This window comes from Glycine soja, chromosome 8 (assembly GCF_004193775.1).
Source record: "Glycine soja cultivar W05 chromosome 8, ASM419377v2, whole genome shotgun sequence".
NCBI lineage: Eukaryota > Viridiplantae > Streptophyta > Magnoliopsida > Fabales > Fabaceae > Glycine > Glycine soja.
Genome location: NC_041009.1, coordinates 45167499 through 45188526, shown reverse-complemented (window position 1 = coordinate 45188526; position 21028 = coordinate 45167499). Strand labels below are relative to the sequence as shown.

Here is a 21028-nt window from a genome sequence, read left to right as displayed (position 1 = left end):
ATTAATTTATTAAATACTTCTTATTTAATAAGTTAATTTTTTAATTTTCAACTACTAATTAATTTTTTCAGTTGATTTTATCAAACATAACACCTTAATGTTTTATGCAAAAAGCTCAACTTTTACATGTAACTAGTTATCAACCTGTGCAAGGCATGGGTTTATTTTGGAAATCTTGTAGATGATTGTTTTTAAAAATTGAGTATTTTTTGTTTGAGAAAGGAGATTTATTGCTTTTCCATTTCTATATAATGATGAATACAAGGAGGAATACAATGGAAAAAAAAAAAAAAGTTTCAGGATTCTCTATCGACAATCTCGCTAAAGAATGGGCTACCATATTGGGCTTCTTATTAACGAAATTTACATGGAAATCTGGGTTCACCCTTAATGGATTGCTAATTTGCCGAATTATAACTCTGCACTCAATAATCTGATTATTAGGACCGTGTAACTAATCAAATATTGGGTACCATTTATGTACCAACCGTCCTAAATATGTTGTTAAATGAATCAAGATTTTACTTGTTCTAAACACGTGCATCCGAACCATTGAGCCCATTAAATTACAGAATTTATCTCAACCCAACTATAGAAAATGGAAATTTAGTTTTTTCTAGATTTTTCTTCTTCTACATATTAAGGTACATTTATCACAACTTAAACTTCTGATGCTTTATCTAATTTCACACGTGTTCCAATTACTCGAGTTAAGCCTAAATAACTGTTTTCAAATTAAACAGGAAGTGTAGTCCCAATAATTTTATTATATAAAATTTAAGGAGCAAATGTAAATATTTACTTCATTATTCAGTACAACTATATGCTCACCTTGCAATATTTAGATGGCAGGATAAGGGAGGAAAAACTTGTACAAACAAACTAATTTGAAAAATAAAGGGATTGATTCACTCCTAAGAACCAAGTATTCAATGTAGTTTTGGTTACTGGTGACCTCTTCTGTACATGTACAAACTCACTCGTGTAACCAAAGGAGATAAAACAAAATAATTGGGAATGTATAAGATTATGAATGTTCTTGTGTATTTTCTGCCTCGTCCTATTGCTACCTTTGTAATCCTTGTTTGCAAAGAGGGCAGCATGATATAATTCTTAGCCATTGATCCACACATTTTAGGTGGAACAAATGGGAACAGGGTAATTGCCTAACTTCTTCTTTGTCTTTGTATTTGGCCAAGCAAATGCAACATTCCTGTTAATTCACTCAACAGCACCAACGGATCAATTCAATATAAAATACTTATATATGAAAAAAAAAATGTGTATATATATATATGTGTGTGTGTGTGGGGGGGGGGGGGGGGTGAAAAGTGAAAATCAAATCTTGGTCATTTATATCTCAAGATTAGTTCCTTTAGTGAAAACATATTCTCACCTAACATATGAGAAATTATTACACAGTTGAAGATTATTACATGTTTATAATCTCAATCAATCTTTATGTAATATGTACTTGAATTTTATTAACTATTTCTCCTAAATTAATTTTTTTTACTACACATCACATGGAGATTAATTGTGATTCATAAACATGGTGGTTTTGGACTACAAGTAATTTCTTCTTTTAACATATTATTTACTGTTAGTTAAAATTCATTAAAAATTATAAAATTGTTTGTTTTTCTTCTTATATAATGTGACACACTCGTAATTTTATAGTTTTTAACAAATATTAAAATGTGTTAGAGAATATACACATTAATATAATATCAAAATAAAAAATGTTACTGATTTTGTGTATGATAGGTAGCTGTCACTTACTGGATCTTGGTTGATCAATCTTTCACTGCTTTGAGAGTCATTGGCAATGTCCAAGTTGGAATGAAGCCCTTTATATCTCCAACTTGGGAGTTGTGAGATTTGATCATCAGATGCCCCTCTAGCAGAGGACCCCATGCTCATGTTGTATCCAAGGAGGGTGCTCATTAGTGGCACACAACAACACAAAAGCAAAAACAATAGGAAAGGGAAAGAGTAGCATATTGCATTCCAAGAAAGCAAGATGATGCAGAGCACTTGGAGTTTTGGGGCTTGTGGGAAGGATCCAAAACGTGAGTCAAAGGCCCATACATTGCCCATCACGAACCATATGGCAAAGAAAAGCTCTAGTGAACTACGGCATTTGTCTATCAAATGTGAAGTCCTGTACACACTGCATGGGACTAAGTTAATTTTCAATATTCTTTTATATTTCATAATAAATCTTACATGAACTTTACTTAATAACAAAAGAAAATCACCAAATTCAAAACGTGTCATTACATTTCATCAGAGGGCAATGAAATTATATCGCTCATGTTCTTGCAAGGGAATCACAATTTTTTTCCTAGTCAACATGCTTTTATTCTATTCCTTCTTACTTGAAACTTCGATTATGAATAAAATGATATGAGTCTCTTTTATTAAAAAACAAAATTATATATGAACGGGGACAATATAAATATTTTTACATTATCATTCAATATCAATTTATTATATATAGTTTGTAATTTTAATAATAATTATCTTAAAAGTCATCATTTTCTATTTAGTCAATAGTATAATTTTTTTTTATATTGAGAAATGTATATTAAAATAGTGTATTAAAAATGTGCTAATATTTTCTTTGAATGAAAGGTATCAAACGTGAGGAGTGGTGCCTTACTATTGACCCCATAGAAGTTAGGTTTGGTCAGCCGAATTCAAATAATAATTGGTCTAATCAATAACCTATGATTTGTGTTGGCCTGGTCTAATTATCTTTTGTTTGTTTCCTGCTTCAACCAATTTTTTTTCAGGGAAAATATTTAGTTACTTTCTCATTCCCTTTCTTTTACTATGAAATTATTATGACTACTCTTAAAATGATATTTTTGTCTTCATGTCCTAACTTACGTGACGAAACTTGAGGGACATTATTAAAACTACAAGAGTTGAATCTTCCATCAATGCTCTGACCCCTTTCCAGATCTCATTCCTCTCTCGTTTCCTCATGTGCACCATGTGCACACTCATAGGCCCACTACAATGATAGGGCTCTCCCTCAGGAAAAAATAAAATAAAATTAAAAATTAAATATCCATCTTTAGCAATTCCATAATTTCTTGTTAAAATACTAAAATAACCAATTAAAGTTCAACACTATAATTATTAGAATTTTTTATGACAGAAGATTCTGTCTTGAAGTTGTTTGTATTCGGCCAAAAAACAATGGTGTCAACATTTTCTAATTTCTAATAGGCTCTAACCAATGTTTTCAGCACATTCACATAATAAGTACCCTATAAATTGTAACTTTTTGGTACTACCAATTGACAAAATGACTGATAGGAAGTTGTTGAAATGAATAGCATAGGGTACCTTGATTCTTCATTGTTTCTCTGCTGCTCCAATTCAGAGAGGCTAAGAGCATTATTCCCTTGAGTCACATGAAGTTGATGGTAGCGGCCACAAAGTAGCAGAAGATTAAGGACACAACCAATATCATAACCTGCTATCCACACTCTCATAGGCCAAATTGGCTTCTCACTCTTCGAAATGGCCAAAGTGAATGTTGTGCTTGCTATTTGGACCAACAAAGCAATCAACTCCAGCATCATCCAAGTGCTGGAATTGAAAGGGTTGGAGCCGAGATTGGATCTTGGTCCGTTTTGGTAATGGAATACTCTTCTCAAGAAAGTGAACCATCTTGATCTAGATATTCTCATGGCCACTCTAGTCATGAAAGAAGGTGAGGAAGCATGAGGGTTACTGTTTTGTTGTGCACTGGCCATGCTATGTTCCAATGCAGAATTTGAAGGAAATGAAGCCATGCTGATTCAACTAATAGGGGTACTGAAAGGAAATGTTGTTGTCTTTGGATATGTATGAATAGAGGATAATGAAAAAGAGGATACCCCTTTTGCCTCTATATAAGTATGCAAATCAGAACTAGTCCAAAATTGAAAAACCTGTTGTGCCTGAGACCAAGTCTTGTTTGATTCTCAATACTGAACATAATAGCATTTAAAAAATTGTAGGAGAGAGCCAACTTATTTGAAGTCTTGGAGATAATTCAAAAGGCAAGAAACAACAACATTCAAGAAATTGTCAACTATGCTTTCTATTTAAAAATACCATCTATTGAAGACACACGAATACGAAAGTCAGCAACCAAATTTGTCTACTAATTGAAACCAGCTCCAATATTTCAGCCTTATCTCATGTTGGACTTGGAGAACTTTTCAGGGTCAGCACCACCACAGCTCAAGAACTTGGCACCAAAATCAAAGCTAGTGCTACAATTAATACCAACCAAGGTTTTTCAAGGGCATGTCATGAACCGTTTAGCAATAACATGGTGAAAAGAAAGAGTTATGGAGTGAAGAAGAGGAGGTGGAGATGAAGTGTATATAGAAGGAAGGTAGGAAACAAAAAGGGAAGATTGGTGTGAAGGGTATGTCAGGAAGGTGAAGTTAGAGTCTCAGAAGGTGACCAAGAATCGACTACTGAACTTTGCTTTGATTACAAGAGACTCTCAAGGTTTGGAGGGAAGTTAACCGTTGGCCAACTTCCTCTATAGCTATATTTTCTATCAAGTAAGAGTTGCTGAGAAAACAATTGTTGGAATTCGATTTTTTCAGAACTTTCCTCCTTTATTTCACTCTCTCTCTCTCTCTCTCTCTGAGAAAATTAGAACCAACGCAAAGATTTTTTTTATTTTTTCTTCTCCCCCCCTCTCCTCTTATTATTTTATTTTATTTTTTGGAATTAAAGTAAAGTTTATTAGTTATTCCCTCTTTGAATTCAAGTGGATAAGACTTAAAGTGATTATATCTGATAAGTGATACATATGCATACGTAGGACTAGTATAAGGTGTAACGTTTGTTCATATCGTGTCCTCCATAAATGCATTCTTTATATCGTATAAATTAAAATAAACCAAAAATAAATAAATTGATTTGAATTCAGGCGGGGACAGGTGATTCTGAGATTGTGTGATGTGTGGTGTGGTAAAGGGTTGTGCACCTAATCCAACTATAGCAATTTGTGTCAATGTTGAAGAGGATTGTTGTGGCCCTACTTGGGTGTAAGAATGATTGCTACAATTTTGCATATTAGCCACACCATTTCCACTTGGGGAACCCTTTTTTTAACCTGTTCTGATATTTTTAGAGAGGTGAAGACAATATCTAGACACTGTTTTTGCTTACATGATTATTTTGATTAATGTTTGTGCTTAATGATGGAGATTGTTTCATGTGGCTTAACTTTGCACAGTGGGGCATTTGTAAGATTTTCACCTAATTGTGTTAATCATGAGTGGAGACAAATCATTCTTGTGTTCTCAACTTGGCATGAATATGCATGCAAGTGGTGTTGTTTAAGATTAAACGGCACCATCCATTTTTCATATTAAAGTCTGATAAATTATGTAATGTGGGGTACTATTGAATGTAAAGGTTGTAAGAATATCTACCTTCTTTACTAAAAATTGCAAACAACGAGACAATAATAACATTTTTTTCTTAAAATAAATGTTTGGCAAACTGAATATTAGCTAGGGTCTGTTTATTCTTATTTTTCATTTTATATTTTTCCCGTTTTTCAATTTTAATTACAAAACTACCATATTATTTTCAATTTGTTTCTTGATTTAAATATTTGCATAGGAAATAAAGAAAACAAAAAAGTTGTTTTCAGTGTTTTTCTGTACAAATATTAAAAAAAAAGCAGATGGAAAAGAAAATGAAAATTTTGGAAGTAAAATTCAAAAACAAAAAATGAAAATAGGAAATAAAAATAAAAGTAAAGAAACTGTAAGTTACCATTTTTTCACTATAATGAGTTTAACATAGACAAGGTTGAATCTTATTTGCCAAGAACTAGGAAATCTACTACTGGCAGCCAAAGTAAACTTCTAGGATCAACCAAGCTCAAAAAAGTCAACATCCTCTTATTAATGTGATAGAAAGAAAGCCTATCCGAAATGATAGCAAAGTTTGATCATATTTTTGAGCAATTATTGGAAATTGACATAGAAATAAAAGGGAAAATAAATATCAATGTTCGGCTAACTTTCGTTCATACATCTTTTTCTTTCTGTACTAAAATTATACATACTCTTATACATATTTTCTATACTAAAATCATACATATTTCTATTCTTGGCTACAAGAACTTCAAATTAGTCGAGGACAGTCTAAATCGAGGCCTTTGTCGATGGTTAGGAGTAGGAGTCATGTATACTCAAATATTGGTAATTGACGGTCAACAAATCATTGATATTGATATGAGTGATACTAAGTTTAATTTTTTTTTAAAAATCTCAAATTTAATTTTATGAATGAAAAAGCGTAATTAAAAGAAAAAATCTTATTAAAACTGAGGTTAATCAAATTCTCCAATAATATCACGGTGACTTTAAAAAAAATATTGTTAATTGACAAGTGATTTCTTAAACAACATATATTTTAAATTGGGTACATGACTTCACAATAAAGGGTATCAAAGGGAATTCAAACAGGTTGGGCCAAGGGTACGTATGTTACTTGAACAACTAGAATTCAACCTTCCACTGACCAATAAAAACTGCCAACATGTTGCTTATTAAATGGATGTATTGAAAGCAACACAGCCTATAGAATTAACAAATAAAAAGATATAGTTTTAGCTTCTTTCTAACGTATTTGACTATAATTTGACCCTATTTGGCGGGTGGGACATGCAACGTTAATAATTCACATTTCTTGCAAAGGAAAGCAGTTACTTTCAGAGAGGAAAATGGATACTATGGCGGCAATAAACAGTTAGTGTGTTCGAGAGAACTTGTTTTCTTTCAAGGAAAAGCTTTTTACATCAAAAATAAAATAAATGTTTAAGTACTATTAAAATTCTAACATTAGGTTCTTAAATAGCATTTCGGCTTTAAGTATTATGAATAGAAACAACATGGTTAAACCTTAAAAGAAGAGTTTCTACTATAAGAATAACAAAAGGAATTTTAACAATTAAGTTATGTGTTAATAGTATAAAATATATTTTTGTGCTATCAAGGAGAAATATATAGTACAATCTGGAAAAAAAACAAAAACCCCTCATGCGTTATCAGTTTATGTTTTTTTGGCTTTATTAAACATTGTGTCTCCTTATTAGTTTAGTGTGGGTGTAATTTTAGTTCCCATAGTTTTAATGACTTGATTTTTAGTCTACACATGTTGCACAATTTTAATCCCACTATTAAGTAACCATCCAATTTTTAACCGACATCATAATGTAACAATCTTGTATCACATTAGCATTCATGATTTATTTATTTAATTTTTAACAAATCAAATTATTTAACAGTCAAATGCTTACATGGTTCAATTGGTGCAGAGGTTCTTGTTGCAATTTTGCAGGAGGGATTGCATTCTTCTCCTTCTTCACCCTTTGTGGCTCAACATGGCTCCACAAACTGGCCTATAATGCAATTCCTCATCAAAATCACCATCTTGGCTAACCCAATCGTCCAATTTCTCATGCCATGGTGTACACATCTTGGTGCCTCTCCCAATTTTCATATCTGCATTTTCAAGCTTTCCCTTCCCAGTTTAACAATAATGTTTTTTTTAACTATTAAAAAAGGTCAATATCAAATTTCAGCAACAACCAAAAGCAATTAGTAATCCATTTTCATCCATCCTCATGCAGTCACCGTAAAACTTGCACACACCATTGCTTCCAAAAAACTTCATCCACTCAATCAGCTATTTGAAGCAAAACTTTCTCTTAAATACTCTTACTTACATTTAATTAAGTTAGTTTGAATTATTTTTTTTAATTTGAATATAGGTACTCTACATCAAATTGAAGAGACCTATTTTTCAAGGCAAATTGGATTTTAAAATTGTTTTAGCCTTAATGAATCTTAATTTAAATTAATTTTTAAATCTTAAATTTCAACGCATCATATAAAAAACAATAATTTTATCATATCTAATAATAATACTATTATATAGATTTACATTATTTTTACCCGCATTTTTAATTTTTACTTAAACTTGGAAATATTTATATATATTGGTGTAAATGATTTGACTCCTCTAACTTTAGAGGAGAAATTAAAATAATAGTAGTAACCATAAACTAAAACATGAAAGGTTGAGATTATTATATTTGATTTAATTTTATAAAAAAATTCAATAATTTTTTTAATCAATAATTTCCACTTTTCAGGGACTCCAGAGAACAAAAACCAGTTAATGAACTTATTTTCAAGCCCAATATGAAATGGCAATGATTCACCGCAGGCTTGGGCCGGCAAAATCACCTGTGGAGATTGATACTCCAGACGGAAAACAAAAGAGTGTTGCTAAGTGAACCCAGCACTAATCATGAAAAGACAAAAATACCCCTTATGAATCAAGTTGATCTGTAAGTTAATTTTTAAGACTTATGGATCAACTTGATCTTACGGATCAAGTTGATCCGTAAGTTTTTTATGGATCAACTTGATCCGTAAGTTTTTTACGGATCAACTTACAGATTAACTTGATCCGTAAAAAGAAAAATTAGCAGAAATAATTTTGTCATTTTCAAAGAATGCTGGGTGCACCAGCAATAATGCTAGGTGCACCTAGCAACACTCAAAACAAAAGAGGAAGAAAAAAAAACTCTACTCCATCTGAATCTTCTACGAGGACTAACAGTCCAAACTCCAAGCCCACGGTCGTTTACTTTATGTTTGGATAGAGGAAAAAAAATGGAATTTAAAATCTTTTATTAATTTTTTTAAGAAAAATAAAATAATTAAGAAGCCAAGACCTACTAAAGCCACGGAAATGGACTATCTGCAATCACTTTTGTGACTGCATGAAATTCCAACCATTAAAAATAAAATATATAAATTAAATAATTAAACAAACTATAAGTGAAGTCTATAAGTTTATATTGTGTCTGCAATCACTTTTTTATATTGTGTTACTTTTATAATATATTGAAATTGTATATTTATTTATCTCTTAAAATATTAGACATGTTGTTATACATAAAAAGTGAAGTCTATAAGTTTATTAAAGGATAAACTTATGCTCTATTTGGAATATATATTACAAAATACTCTTAAATAAGTTATCAAGAAAGTTGTATTGCACCTTAAAAATAAGTTTATGCCATATAAAAAAGTTAGACCTAAGTTTATTAAAATTTAAGCTACATATTTCCTTACCATCTTTTTTGTGTTGAGTAACAATAATTTTATTTTTCACATTTTATGGTTGTTTTAGGCTAAAATAAAATTTGAGCCCCTTAAGTTTAATTTTTTTAATTTGGTCTTTTAAAATTTTCTATCAGACCAAATTGATCTTTCTTTTAATTCATTATACTATTTTAACAAACTGTAAAAGATGTCACACTAAATAAAATTAACATCATTAGTATTACCAATTGATAGAAAAATCAATTTGATCTCACAAGAATATTACAAGTGATCAAAATGAAACTTTTCAAAATTAAGATTACAAAGTAAAACTTAAAATATATATAATGAACCAGAGTTCTATTTTGGCCTTTGTATAACATAGAATTTTTCCTCACTAGCCTATTAGTAAATCAGTTTATGTAGGAATACGTCATACTTATGCAAAAACTTTAATATTTATCCATGAAGTGTACAAAAGTAGGCTGCACAAAAGTAGAAACAACTCTGAACACGACAAAGGAAAAAAAAAAAATTTCATACCCCATTGCCCAGAGGCTCTTCGCTATGCGAAGGTATGGGGGATGGATGTTGTACGCAGCCTTACCCTTGACTCTGAACACAACAAAGGAGACATCTTTGAAAATTGAACATCAAAGTTTGGTGAGTGGATGAAATAGAACAAAACATTCTATCTTCTTCTATTTCTTTTTTGTTCTACCCTTTTTTAGTCGTATCAATGTGTATCACGTTTTGATCGTATGTTTTTATTGTAATATATTTTTAAAAGGCACCACAAATAAAATAGAACTAATGCTTTCTTTTGTTTTAACACCTTCACTAAACGCTACTTATATCACTCAAAGTAATATTTTTATAACTTATTAATTACTAACAAAATTATACATGTTAAAATATATTTAGTATTAACAAACTTATTATAAAACATACTTACTATATACCATTGTTCTATCAAAATCAAGAAAGTGAGTTGAAATATAAAGGTAATAATGTTTAGCATATAAACAATACAGATTGGAATGTTTCCTTATTTCCCTTTTTAGTGGAATCAAAATGCACCACTTCCAGTATTTATTTTGGTATGAAACTTTTGCCTACAAATGGCAAAGTATATGCAAAAATCTTGTTATATAAATGCACGAAAGTGAAACAAAATATATGGTGATCAGTGTACATATAAATGCACGCTCACTAAGTTGCCAATTAATGCATACAATTAATGCAAATACTGATGCTAGTAAAAACTCGTCTTGAAGGTCACTAAGTTGCCAATTAATGCATACATATAAATGCTAGTAAATCCACCAATAATGAAGGTCGCATCATATCTCTGAAAAGCTTGCATGAGTCTCTTCTCTTTTGGTACAAAGAATAAGAAAATTTGTTGGAGGAACAAAATACAAATTGTGTACAATTTTGACAAACACTGCCACCAAGTGAAAGTATTTGATGACCCCTAATAAAATGAATAAAATGACGTCAAAAAGTAGGCCCTATTTTTTTCAATTATAATAATCTAATGATACATATAAAATGAAGGCAAATGCTAACAAGTGTCCCGAGGACACGGGTTAAGGAACTAAGGTTTTTTATTGGAAGGCATAAAATTGCGTTCTTCATGATTTTTTTTTATACTTTCCTATGATTTACATATTAAAAACTTCTCCTTTTAGTTCCTTAACCAATAGTCTAGGAACACTAGTCAACAAGACCCTAAAATGAAATTGTATAACTATATGGGCAACTCAAAAATCTAAAGGCAAACTCCATCAACAATGGCAAAGAGCATGCAGTTACACCAAACTTCAACTGCAAATAAGTAGTTTTTATAGACACAGGTAGTAGAAGCTTAGCTAGCTGGCTTTCTGCTTGGACTTGTCCTTAGGTTCTTGCAAAACAAATTCAGCATACAAATCCTTCAGTGCAATCATAACTGTGGTAATTAATGGCCCCATAATTGCTCCCTGAAGAACAACACACCCTTCAATCAATGTAATAATGTAATTGGATGCAAGAGAAATGCATCTAATAACAAGGTACTGGATAGAGTGAACCAGAACATCAGAAAAATGAACCGTTACAACATTGAAATTAATGTCTCAACAGGAAATTTCAGGCCTGATCTGGATTCTTCCCACAGTTAGGCATTCGATCAATCAAAATCGTTGAATGAAGATCAATCGGCTAAAATTTTATCTTGGTAAATCAAACTTAGCCTCAAAAGAATCAGAACTACTTTATAAATCAATTGGAGTTATATTAGCAGTTCATTGGATTCCCAAGTGCACTGGCACATTATTTACAAAAGTAGCTAGCATAATTTCAGTTTAGAGAAAACCACATCAACCTAGTAGTCACATTTCTAAGCTTAGAACTAAGTTTTAAACAAGCTATGCAGGTAAACCAGTTTTCCAATTTAAAACAGGAATCTCCAAAAGAAGCAAGTTGACATAAAAAGCTAAAATTAAAGACTAGTTAATTTCTATATGCAGAGAAACAAGAAGGGTGGTGGAAACCTTACGATTCAGCTAAACATGAAGCACCAAGAGTGAGAGACTGATGCTTCTATAATGATCAGAAGACTAAATCAAGGAAGGTGAAAGTTTACCTCCAGAGCAGATGGGAACAATGTCATTCCCCCAATGATGCTCAACCCAGTGAGATATGCACTATTCCCCGGCACGTCTTCTAGAATCTCTGATGCACCGTAGTCCATGAGAAAAAGGTGAACAATAGACAACACAATGGCCATTATGTATCTGCCTTCCAACACTAGTTGCACCGCTGCTGGGATTGTTGCAAGCCAAGATGGAAATATTGGCAGGAGAGGACTTATGAATGCAAGCACGGTTGACATGTACAAGAAATGTATTTTGTTCAACCTAAACAAAAGCCAAGTAAGACACCCTTGAAAAAATGCAATCTCAGCAGTGGCCAAAAGGACTCCTGAAATAGCTTTATCCAAAACCTCAACACATCTGATCCTAGTGGAGTTTGAAATTGGAAGCATGTACATCACTTGTTCTGTCACTCCACCACTCTCTGATGTGATGAGGTAATACAAAACCCAAATAAATACCATCGACTGGGACACAAAATTGAAAACCTCTGCAGCTCCAGAGATTATGGAATTCGCGATGGAGAACATAAACTTAGTACTGCTTCCAAGCACAGTTCTACTACTGGCGAAAATCCGCTGAGACACATCCATTCCTTTGAAGGCAAACCCTTTTGCCTTCTCAACCAAATCCTCGCGAGTGATCACAAGCTCGCGCAAAATCGAGTCAGCCTCCGTATAAATCTGGCTCCACTCGCGGTTCCTAACCCGGGTTTTCAAGCTCAAGAATTTCTCAGCATACGGTGAGGGAGTCATCAACGCCTTCGAAGGCGCTGAAGAGTTAACCGGAGTAGATATCACAAAATGCTTAATGCCAGTCACAAATTCAGTCATGTTATACTGCACAGCCAACCCATCAATCTGATCAGACACAGTCTCATATATCTTTGTAGTGTAACTATCCACCACCCCAGCAACATCATTATCATCCATCCACTTCTTCACACCAATCCTCTCAGCATAATTGTTCTCCTCCACATGCAACTTCAATGAAATCACTGCATCTTTCCCTTCAACACCAATCTTATAAGAGAAGAAAATCACCCCACTCAAAAACCCCACAATCATGCAAACAATTAGCCCAATTGCCACAATAATCTTCAACTTCCTCAATATCCCTCTAGTGAAAAAGGCACTAATAGCACTACGCCTGAAACTAAGGCTCCTAAAAGAGGACAAAGCGTGCATAGTGGAATCCACATTCTTCGAACTAAACAAAAAACCCAACCCCAAAAGTGACAATGCCCCAAACCCACCAAGCCTCTCATAAGTAATGATGAAAATCCCAAAACTCACAAGCAAACGAAGCAACTTGTAAAACCCACTTCGCTTCCTCAAAGGGCGATTCTGCTGAGGCTTCGGTTTCCTCAAAATGACTCTAAAAGAAGCTTCGCGAATCTCAACGAGTGTGCCAGCAAAAGCCCTGAAAACAGCAACGGGAACAGCGAGAACGGTTTCTGTGAGACCCAGATGAAGGGGTTCGGACCAAAACGCAACGAGGGTTTGCTGAATACCCCTTAGGGGAATAGAACACAACACTGCCCATTGAAGGGGTCTCAAATACTGTTCTAGAAGCTTCGAGAAAGTGTAGAGAATGAAAATGGCGAAGGCGAGACCCGCATGGGCCATGGCGATATAGAGGGCCAGGCGCACCTGGGGATCGCCGGAAAATGTGTTTTTTCCATCTGGGTCGGCGTCGAATGGCGGATTCGGCGGCGCGGGGGGGGAGGGGGAGGGCGGCGCGTGGGATGGAGGGGCGGAGGTAGGGTGGCGGGAGGAGGCGGATCGGAACATATCCTGCCATGCTGGGGTGGCAGAGGATGGGTCGGAGTATGGAACAAGTTCCATGGTGGTGGGGTGATGATTCAGCAGAACATGAATGTAGGAGAGAGAGAGAGAGAGAGAGAGAGAGAGAGAAGAAGCTTGATTATTGTTGTGAGTGTTCCAATTATGAACTGAGAGAGAGAGAGAGGACGGCAGAGCAACTCGATGGTTTTGACTAACAACAAAGGGGTAGCATGATCAATGATGAATGAGTAGCTTCATCTTTTTGGTGTTTTTTCTTTTTTTCTTATTTAATTTTTAGCTCGTGGGAACCATAGGAACCTGCCAGGAATTTAACAAAACCCAAAAATAGATAGAACTATAGAAAAGGGTACACTTTATAATTGCTTATAAAAATAGAAAAAAATTATACATTATCATATTATTTTGCTAAATTTATTAACTTTTATATGTTTTTAACAATCACTTTATTATTAGAATCATTTGATGGCTATCTAATTTTTTATTTTGATAGGTATCACTTTCCATTTCATCAATTAACCCATGGTTTAGTTTAATCAATAAGTCTGTTAGAGTTCAAGTCTTAGATATTTAATGGTGTTAAATATTAACAGAAATACTTTTGTTGCTTTATATTCTTACTTTCCTTAAATACGATTGTATGTGCTTTTGTACCAATTTTTTTTTTTATGATTGGTAGTTTTTCTTTACTTTTTATATTCTAATTTAGTTATGAGAGTGATTTGAAAAAGATTATACAAAGCTTATTTAATTTGTGTTTATAAAAAGGATTTCTAACTTTTATGTTTTTAAAATCGTTTTAATAATTCCTTTTAATAATTTACTTTTAGTTTATTAAGTTTCATAATCAAACTTAAAATTAGAATCATATTTGATATAAAAAATGAATTATTAAATAGACACTAAATTTAGTTATGTATAAATATCGTATACACTTTGGACAATCACACTATCAGTGTAAAAATATTTATTAAGTTGATTAATGACTAATTTTTATTAAAAAAATATTGGTGGTCTAATCTAATTTCATTTACATCAATCACTTGCTAGTTGTTTCTTATATAGTTAGTTGTGTTTTTTTCTTCATATTTATGCAAAAAATGCTTTTTCTTCTTTTCTTGAAAGAACTGAGTTATGTCAGTTATATTTGTCTTTAGTTATGATTTAGTAATAACGCAAAAGCTTAAAACTAGTAATTTTCATTTGTTTGTGTTTATCTTAAGTTTTTTTTTATCAATTAATGTTAATTTTATTAAAAACATCAGTTTCTAATAATATCGTAAGTGTTTTATCCTTATAAGTATGAGACATATTTTTTAATATAAATATTATTTCTAGTTCAAATTATTCACTCATTATTAAGTAATAATATAAATGAGGAGTGTTAAAAATATAATATTTAGCACATTTTTTCAAACATTTTAAATAAATATTTTTTTAGTTTCTTAATAATATCGGAAAGATACCTGCGATTTTCTTTATTTTTTTAATATGAATGACTTGTGGAAAGTTCCGTTGCCCGTGAGTTGTCTTACTTAAAAAATGATGAAAGGTCCATTTTATGTATAGTAAATACGGTTGATAACACCTTCTGTTTATTTATTTATGACTTTAATCTTTTATGCTTGTTTATTTGTTCACTAACAACTCTGAGTTGTCTTTTATTTCCCCAACCAGAAGGTTGTTAAAAGTATTATTAATTTGTCTTGCAAAGAAAAACCATTGTACTATTGTATCTCATAATTAATGTGGGCATTATTTAATCAAAATAAATCAATAAACTTTCCAAACACTTTTATTTAAAAAAATGCAAGGAAAAAACTTAATTCACATTTGAAAACTACACCATAGAGAAGTTCACATAGGTCGGGTGAAATAATTATAGAAACCAAATCACAAGTTTGATGTAGAATACGTGTATGTTTAGATTAAAATTAGAAAACTTTAAAATTAATAGCACATTAGTGCTTCTACTTTGAAAACAACTGTTTTTTCTTCTTCGTTTGATGCACATTGAAATTCTTGTTATGCATTAAAATTTGTAAAACAAAAATTCAAGCATCAATCCAAACATAGTCAAAATATATATAATAAAAAAATACATGTATTCTTATTAAGTGCAATTATAGGTTCACACATTACCCTCAAATGATCCTAGTGTGGCAAATTACTAACATAATTGATCACAATTTACAAATTAGTTTCAGACATGAATTCTTCTACCGAGACATAAATAATGCAAGCCAACAACTAGAAGCATGCATGTGACGACCATGACTAGCAGAACCTATATACTTTATTTAAGCCACCTTTTAAGTTTACAATGTCAAATATGTGACATCAGTAGGGACCCTTGCTTGCACAATCACATAATTGGTCTCATGGATCCGTCACTTATAAAGGGTCTAAGATCATAGGACATGAATGACCAATATGTGCTTCAATCACATTACAAATTTTAGTATCTGCTACAACAAAAAACAAGCCTTCACTCATTGTTGGAGATCTTGGACACTGGAAATGAGCAAGATACTTCACAAATAAAGGAGATAAAGAACGATATAAATTCACTCTACAAACCGTGATTAATTAGTCCTCTAAATATAATTACTAGTCAATTTAGGCCATGATTGTTTTAATTTGTAATGACTTTTCATGAATGAAGATGAAGAATTATAGCTGTGAGGATGATCCTTGTCATATAATTTATGCATATCACTTAGTTGAACTGTTGATCTCTCAAAAAGGTGTTACATCGAGTAATTGAGAACCAGAACAAGAAAATATCAATTACAATATAATATAAAAAAACAAATAATTTAATGCACTTTTACAATTTCCGATCATTAATATATTTAATACTTGTTGGAAAATTTTAAATTTAAAAGTAAAAAGGTTTTATATTGAAAAATAATACTAATAAAATTCAGAGTAAATTATATTTCCTTCCCCTCAGATATACAAATATTACATTATCTTACCTTCTTACGTTAAAAAGTATACTTAGCCTCCCTGTTAGATTCAAATATATAATAATTTACTCTTTTTTTTTAATTTTCCGTTAAAGTTCCATTAAAAAAAATTGTAACTAAAACATCATTCATCACTCCGTCAAATATTATACATTGAATGAAGTTAAACTTTTTTGTCCGAGATTTAATGAATTTAATATATTGTGTATATTATACAAATCATAATTAGTCGACATTGTATGGTTAAATAAAACTAGTCAAACTTTCTATTAAAAAAAACTAGTCAAACTTTTGAACTCTAAACTTAATTTTTTTTAAAGAAAAACGAGGAATAGAGCTTAGCTATTTGAAAATTACATTTATTAGTGGAGAGGGTTACATTGTATGATGAAAACTACCAATGGCTATAATCAAGAAATCAAATCACATGTTTGACGAAACATAATACAACAGGGATAGATAATAAAATGAAAAAAAAAATCAGCGATTTGGTTGATAAAGAGTGAATTTAGTATTTGTTTCTCAATGCCTATTCTTCATCAACAAAACAATTGTTGAGTAACTCTCTATGGTTTTTATTTCTTCTCTCAAATCGTACGTATATAGTAAATTATTAGCATAGATCTCAAGCAATGAACTCCATCATAGATTAGTTGGAATGATCAATTCTTCTACGAAGGCACAAGTAAGCTAACAACCGAAAGACTAAGGCCATGGCCAGAAGAATCCACACTTGTTTTTTTCCACCTTTCAAGTTTACAATGCCAAATGTAAGTGAACTCTGCAGGGTCCTGCACCCTCCTTTGCTTTCACAATCATATAATTGGTCACCTGAATACTGCACTTTTAAAAGAAGCCTGAACCATAGTACATGAAGGACAAGTACTTCAACCACTTCATGAACTTTGGTATGTGCTGCAGAATGTAAATGAGTGAAAAAGAGACCACAACATTGATATTCAACTCATTCCTCAAACTAGTCACTTATGTTTGAATTATAAAGATCTAGATAAGGAATGAATATATCTGCAATGCATATGAAAAAATGTTAATAATGCTAACACATTTTTGTAATATATACTTTTTTTTAGGTTTAATTTCTTATAATTTTATTATTTATATTTTTTAGTTTTTATAGTTTGAAATTAATTTTTTTAGTCCTTATAATTTATATTTTAATTTTTTTTAGTCTTTATAGTTTGAAAGTGATATTTTTAGTCTCTATCATTTTGCATTTTAATTCTTTTTTAGTCTCTATAGTTTGAAAGTGATATTTTTAGTTCTTATTTTTTATATTTTAATTCTTTTTTAGTTTTTATCATCAAAATATGAGTAAACTTGTCAATTACAATTAACTACAAAAATATTAATTAATAATTCGTAACTAATTTATTGCAAGATAATTTACAATAAAAAAATAATTGATAACTTATAACTAATTTGTAATTAATTATTTTTATATTTTTTTTAGTAAGAACTAAAAGATAATTAAAATACAAATTATAAGGACTAAAAAAATCACTTTCAAACTATAAGAATTAAAAAAAAATTAAAATATAAATTATAAGAACTAAAAATAATACTTTTAAATTATAGAAACTAAAAAAATCAGTGTCAAACTATAAAAACAAAAAAAATATAAATGTTAAAATTATAGGAACTAAATAAATAATTTAACCTACTTACTATTATTATTAGTTAAAATTCTCTAAAAAGTTTGAAGGGAATAAATAATGTACGGAATCCATTAAATAAAAAAGTAGGACTCATGTTATTTAGTGAGTCTCCCATGAATTTCTATGTTATTAACATTTCTTAAAATACAATTAACTTTATGATACTCTAGAGTCTAAAGATTGTTTACGGAATAAAAAGTATAAATTATTCTTTTAATCCCTCGATTTTTTCTTTAATTTGAAACTTTTATTATTAAAATGTTAAATATGGTCCTCTAATACCAAAATATATATACTGTAGTATTTTGTGCTTATTTTGTCATTAACGACATTACCCTAGTCAGATGAAAAATGAAATAGCTAATTAGAGGACCTGTCATTGTTAGGCTAACGTCGTCGTCAATGAAAAAAAATAACCGATAGGACCACACGAAGTATATTTTGATAATAAGAGGACCATGCTTAACATTTTAATAATAGAGATATCAAGTTAAACAAATTATAAAAAAAAATAGAAGAGCAAATAAGGAGTAATTTAGCCACAGAAAAAATAATTAATAATATAAGAAATAGGGAAACATAATTAATTAAAATAAAAAGAAGTTATTTGTGCTAAATATTAAATTACATTAATTGCAGAACATACATACATTCTAGTTGTTGCTACATAAATATTTAATTACTAATAATATTCAATTGTATATACCTGGACATAGTAGCCTCCTGTGAGAAGGAATAACAGTAGTATCAAAGAAGGAGCCGTTGCTGCTCTTTGAACACTGATGATTGCAGCTCCTAATAGTTCTCCTGCTCCCTGGTAACAAAACTATAAATGTTAACAAATGAATAATTAATAAACCGCTAACTCATTCATTTTGAGTATTGACATGACTTACTTGACTTGTTATGACAATTAACAGAATAGTGAATAGTGTCAAGAAGAAGCTAGCAACAGTCCTCTTAAAGCCAGCCATGAAGTACAAGATGACCATGAAAAAAGTAGGATATAAAACATGTGCCACCATGTCACACAGAGTGCTACATGCATAGTATACACTTAGTCTATACATGTCAGCTTTTCCTTTCTTTTATCAAATAGTACTTCTCAAATGGAAAGACATAGACTGCTCCAAAAATACATGAAGATGTCCAGAATATACAGATGTAGAAAGCTAAACCAACCTGCAATAAAGATAGTGATTAGAAGATCAATCTTGTAACGTGAGAAAAGTAATAGCATGGCAATAACCTGATCTCTAAGCTGAGCTTCAGTGTTGGTTGAAGATTTCCACCAAAGGAGCCCTAACAAAAGTGCAATACCAAGTGCTTGAACTAGTCTTAGCTTATCAAAATAGTCCTTGCATCTTATTTTGAATGTTCTCCTGGAAAGAATCACAAATTGGTCCAACCAACTCAATGTCCACTCCTTCTTAACCTGAATGGCTAGTTGAAAATGTTTTGGTGTGTTTGCTCCTCTATGGTTCTCTTCTTTTTCTTTTGGCTCCAGTAGAGTTTTGTATTTGAGTTGTAGATACTAACATAATCATGAAACAATCAATAACAAGGTAAGAGATTGAACATGTACATTAATATATAAGTCTACGGAAAATCCTACTTCAATAACAACTTTTGAAGGGTCAGAAGATTCTTGATCTTGCAAGATATCTGTTGGAACACGTATGTCATTCACTTGTCCAGTTGCCAAGTCAAGCAAGAACTCTGCAGGATTCATTGGAATTTGTGGGGTGAATCTCAAGGATGAAAAGTACTCCATTGTGTCCTTAGCCTTTCCATAGCAAACAGGATAGCCTTCTGATATTAGAAGTTTGTCAAAAATGTGAAAGATTCTGCTGGATGGCTGATGTATTGTTGTAATTATAGTCCTTCTAGCCTACAAGTAAATCAAATGTAACTCTCAACATACATGTTTATGCATTTAGGTTCTAGACTTCTAGTGTTGTGCATTTGAGCAATTTATCACAATGGAACATTATCAAATTTAGTTATAGTTACCTCAGCAAGTCCTAGAAGTGTGAGAAGGAGTTTGTTTGCTGCGGTTGAATCAAGGCCAGAAGTTGGTTCATCCAGTAGCAACAGTGAATGATCAACTAGAATTTCATAGCCTATGCAGGTTCTCTTCCTTTCTCCTCCTGATATGCCTTTGAGATATCCTCCAACTAGTTTTGTGAGGCGACATCTATGGTTATGCAAGAGATTATTTAAGGAAACATTTTTTTATGCCTTTCATTCTAATTAACTTATGTTTAATTCTCACATGCACTGATGATGGTGCACATATTAAAATGTGGTTCAAAACGCACCTTTCAAGGTCTAGCTCCTTGATAGTGGTATCCACTTTTGCATATTTTTGCTGCTTGCTCATATGGGTTGGCAGCCTCAAGAGTGCGGAAAAGACTAAAGTTTCTTCAACAGTTAATTGTGGGTAAAGCACATCCTCTTGTGTCACAAATCCAATCCTAGCAGGTAGGGTAAAAAAGGAAAATGAAAAGTATTGGCACACATTCATGTTCTATAAAAGGATCAAGTACTTAAAGTAACATGGATTGAGATTCCCTATAGTTAAGGAGCTCCTGCATTCAAACTGCACATCAATGAGAAATGAAGTGTAAAAGATTTAAAACAATCAAAATAGTATAGTTAAGATTCTCGTTGGCTTACCCCAAAAAAATGTAATGGCAATTGTTAGTTGTTATTTGATTCTGATTTTGGTCCATATGCAACAAAGAAATGAACACATACAACTATAGAAGAGGAATG

General features: G+C 31.7%; 1 protein-coding gene and 2 pseudogenes across 2 annotated transcripts; all 3 read right to left on the bottom strand.

Moving 5' to 3' along the window:
• Positions 1-747: 747 nt before the first annotated feature.
• Positions 748-4675, bottom strand: LOC114423549 (annotated as a pseudogene). The gene is made up of 3 exons (XR_003668857.1): positions 3361-4675; positions 1783-2173; positions 748-1213 (listed from the first exon to the last, which is right to left on the bottom strand). The product of XR_003668857.1 is annotated as an E3 ubiquitin-protein ligase At4g11680-like (transcript).
• A 5804-nt stretch (positions 4676-10479) lies between these two features.
• On the bottom strand, positions 10480-13859 carry LOC114423545. The gene is made up of 2 exons (XM_028390347.1): positions 11788-13859; positions 10480-11143 (listed from the first exon to the last, which is right to left on the bottom strand). Exons 1-2 carry the CDS (start codon positions 13642-13644, stop codon positions 11033-11035), a joined length of 1968 nt encoding a protein of 655 aa, XP_028246148.1. The 5' UTR covers positions 13645-13859; the 3' UTR covers positions 10480-11032.
• Positions 13860-17053: 3194 nt separating this feature from the next.
• On the bottom strand, positions 17054-20777 carry LOC114424228 (annotated as a pseudogene).
• Positions 20778-21028: the final 251 nt, after the last annotated feature.